Consider the following 3,263-nt stretch of genomic DNA (forward strand, 5'->3'; position numbering starts at 1 on the left):
TTACAAATGCCTAAGGCCACAGCTATGTATACTTCTCTAAGGATGTTCTAAATAATATTCTAAAACATGTACAAGAAAAATCTAGCTAACTTTATCTTCCCACAATACTCTAGAATATCTAGATATGTCTAATCGATAACCATATCTTCCCACAATATTCTAGAACATCTAGATTTGTCTACTAGATAAATATCAAGGACACTAAATTAGGACATTGTAGAGAAATCTATATTTTTCCAAAAAATTCAAACTTTATTTTGTTGTTCTCACACGTGTCTCACCAGCAGCAGAATTGAATCAGAAAGAATGCCAGAATAGGCTCTTGCTGCTTTAGAAAGAACTTCCCTCGAATCAACTGCTATTGATATTAGATCAGGGACTTCGGTGCCTTAAGCGGAATAGGGGATTTCTTTCTCTTTTTGGCTTCCTCCAGGCGAAATTCATTAAGCTTAGGTTCACATCACAGCCTGAATTACCTCCATTCCTGTGCTGCAGGGCATTAGCAGTATCACTATACTTTGAGATGATAATAGGTGGTTTGGGCCTTGTCTTGGAGCCAGTTGTCCATCCACGAGATCTTCGTATGGGATCTCCCTCCCGTTTGGAGGAAACCACTGGCATTTTGGGAGTTACTATTATGCCATTTCTACAAATTCCAGGCTTGTGGTTACCAACTCCGTCAAGTTATGGATTCTAATTGCTAGACTCTTTGGTTGCAACTGCAGCGAGAGTGAGGTTTGCAGGAATGGCCATATCTTTTTCTTCACTGTTTATCTCAGAAACTAAACAGAACAAAAATTTTGTGTTTTGACCGCGTGGTTAAGTAGGGGGTTTTGCTCATAGAATTATTATGCAACCACAAAGAATGAGTGCAGTGTAGGAGATGGTTAAGTAACACTGATCAATGATAAATCCATAGGTCTCTTGGTACATTCACGTAATTCTTAACTCTCAGCATATCCTTCTTTCTGATTGACTGTCTTCCCCTATAAACCTACATTTCCCTTATATTCTACTGGGGTCATAATTAATAGCAGGTTTTGTTGGGTTTTTGTTGAGGTGTGAATGGGAAATGGAGGAAAATGAAAATCTTGAAAGTTTCCTTTTTACTAAGGAACTTTGTCCCTCATTGAAAAAGAAGAGAAAGATTGCTATGCTTGTATATAGAAGCACTTCTTCTAGCTCTTAAGGAGTACGTAAAAAAGCAAGCGTCACGTCGTCATTGCTCGGCTTCGGATTTGGTCAAATGATTTGAGGCATCTTCACACAAAATCTTCAAGCTCTCCCCTCTCTCCACTGTATTTCCGCATCATTTTCAAAAGCAAACGTATTTGTCCTAGGGCAATAGTGAGAGGATTAAATTCTTTAAGTACACACAAAAAAACTATGTGCTCGGAATTATTTTTCGTTTCTGTTTTCTGTTTTTCTGTTTTTCTGTTTATGAACAAAGTTTTACTAACTGTTTTTAGATTGTCAGCAAATATAAGAAATTGTAGCTCTAGACTGCTAGATATACTGCCAAAAGTTGCATGAATATGTTCCTCTTAGTTCTGCTGACATTCATAAAAGGTGAATGGCAAATGCAGTAATGATTGTGTACAATAGTCTCTAAGAAGACAATAAAGAATATATGTCATGGAACTGAGAATCTAACTTCCTACCAGAAGCAAACTCATGAACTTCTCCATTAACTTCTAGTAAACTACATCCTGGTTCTTTCTCTATCTGTTTTTCCTTCATTGAAATTCTTTCATCCATAGCTTTTTCAAAGTGTCCAGAGGCTGCATACATATTCGCCATCAATACATATCCACTGCACTGATTTGGATCCAACTCAAGCAAATGCTGAGCTGACCATCTCGCCAACGCCATGTTTCTGTGACTCCTACAAGCTGACAACAAAGAGCCCCATATAACAGCATCAGGTTCTATATTCATACTTCTTATAATCTCTTCTGCTTCTTCAAGTAGTCCTGCTCGGCCCAAAATATCGACCATACAACCATAGTGCTTAATTGATGGCTCAATACCATATTCTTCTTTCATTAATTGGAAATAGTATTTAGCTTTATCTACCAATCCTGAGTGATTGCATGCAGTTAGGACACCTATAAAACTCACAGAGTCTGGTTTTAGATTCGAGCACTGTAGCCTCGAGAATAGCTGAATCGCTTCATCCTCAAATCCATTAGTTGCTAAGCCCAAAATCATAGAGTTCCAAGATGATAACCCTTTATTCGGGGCACTCTCAAAAACTTGCCACGCCATTTCAATGTTTGCACACTTGCAATACATGTCTATAATTGCTGTAACAACAATAACATTCAACTTAACATTGTTCTTTTTAACATAGTTATAAATCCAATTCCCTTGTTCAAGTGCTCCTAAGTGTCCACAAGCATTCAACAAGCTCACAAGTGTGAATTCACTAGGCTTAATTTTTTCCTCTTGCATTGTGCTGAAAAGGTCTAATGCTTCAGTCCACTTTCCATTTCTAACAAAACCACTTATCATACTGTTCCAAGAAACATCATTTCTTGTTTCCATTTTACCAAATAACCTCCAAGATTTGTCGATTTCTCCAGTTTTAGCTAGTCCCATGATCATAGAATTCCAAGCAACAACGTCCTCGTCCTCATCCTCATCGAACAATTTCCTTGCTTCAAACAAGAATCCACAACTTGCATACATATGTAACATAGTATTTTTTACGAATGTGTCGAATTGTAAGCCTAGTTTGATGATTCTCCCATGAAGCTGAGTTCCACTTTTGGCAAGACCAAGTCTAGTATAGGCCTTAAAAACCGAAGGATAAGTAAGCAACTGTGGTTGAATTTCTGAAATGGTTAACATTTCAATAAAAAGATGAATTGCATATTGTGGAGTTGAACTCTCTGAGAAACCTCTAATGATGGTATTCCAAATAAAAAGATTTGGATTCTCTATTTGAGTGAAAACCATGTTTGCATAATTGATGTCACCAGTAGGGGATTTGGCTGAAAATGCTAGGACACGGCTTGATGCTATTTTATCCTTAATTAGACCTGTTTTTATGAGTTGGGCATGAATCTTTTTTAGGTCTGTTATGGTTGTACATTTGGTTTCTAGCATATAAAGATATGGTTGGTCTGAAATGAATTTTGAAATGGAAGTTGATGATGGATTGTATGAGCAAAAATATGATGGCATCTCTGTTTGTTTGTGATATCTAAAGAAGTGGCAAAATTTATCAAGAATGTGTTGAGTCAGAGTAATTTGGTTTA

The 3,263-nt window shown here is 37.1% G+C and overlaps 1 protein-coding gene across 1 annotated transcript; it reads right to left on the reverse strand.

Moving 5' to 3' along the window:
- Positions 1 to 1,503: 1,503 nt before the first annotated feature.
- Positions 1,504 to 3,263, reverse strand: LOC104094044 (pentatricopeptide repeat-containing protein At2g42920, chloroplastic). The gene has a single exon (XM_009599905.4). The coding sequence runs from the start codon at positions 3,187 to 3,189 to the stop codon at positions 1,609 to 1,611; it is 1,581 nt and encodes a 526-aa protein (XP_009598200.1). The 5' UTR covers positions 3,190 to 3,263; the 3' UTR covers positions 1,504 to 1,608.

This window comes from Nicotiana tomentosiformis, chromosome 6 (assembly GCF_000390325.3).
Source record: "Nicotiana tomentosiformis chromosome 6, ASM39032v3, whole genome shotgun sequence".
In the NCBI taxonomy this organism is placed as follows: domain Eukaryota; kingdom Viridiplantae; phylum Streptophyta; class Magnoliopsida; order Solanales; family Solanaceae; genus Nicotiana; species Nicotiana tomentosiformis.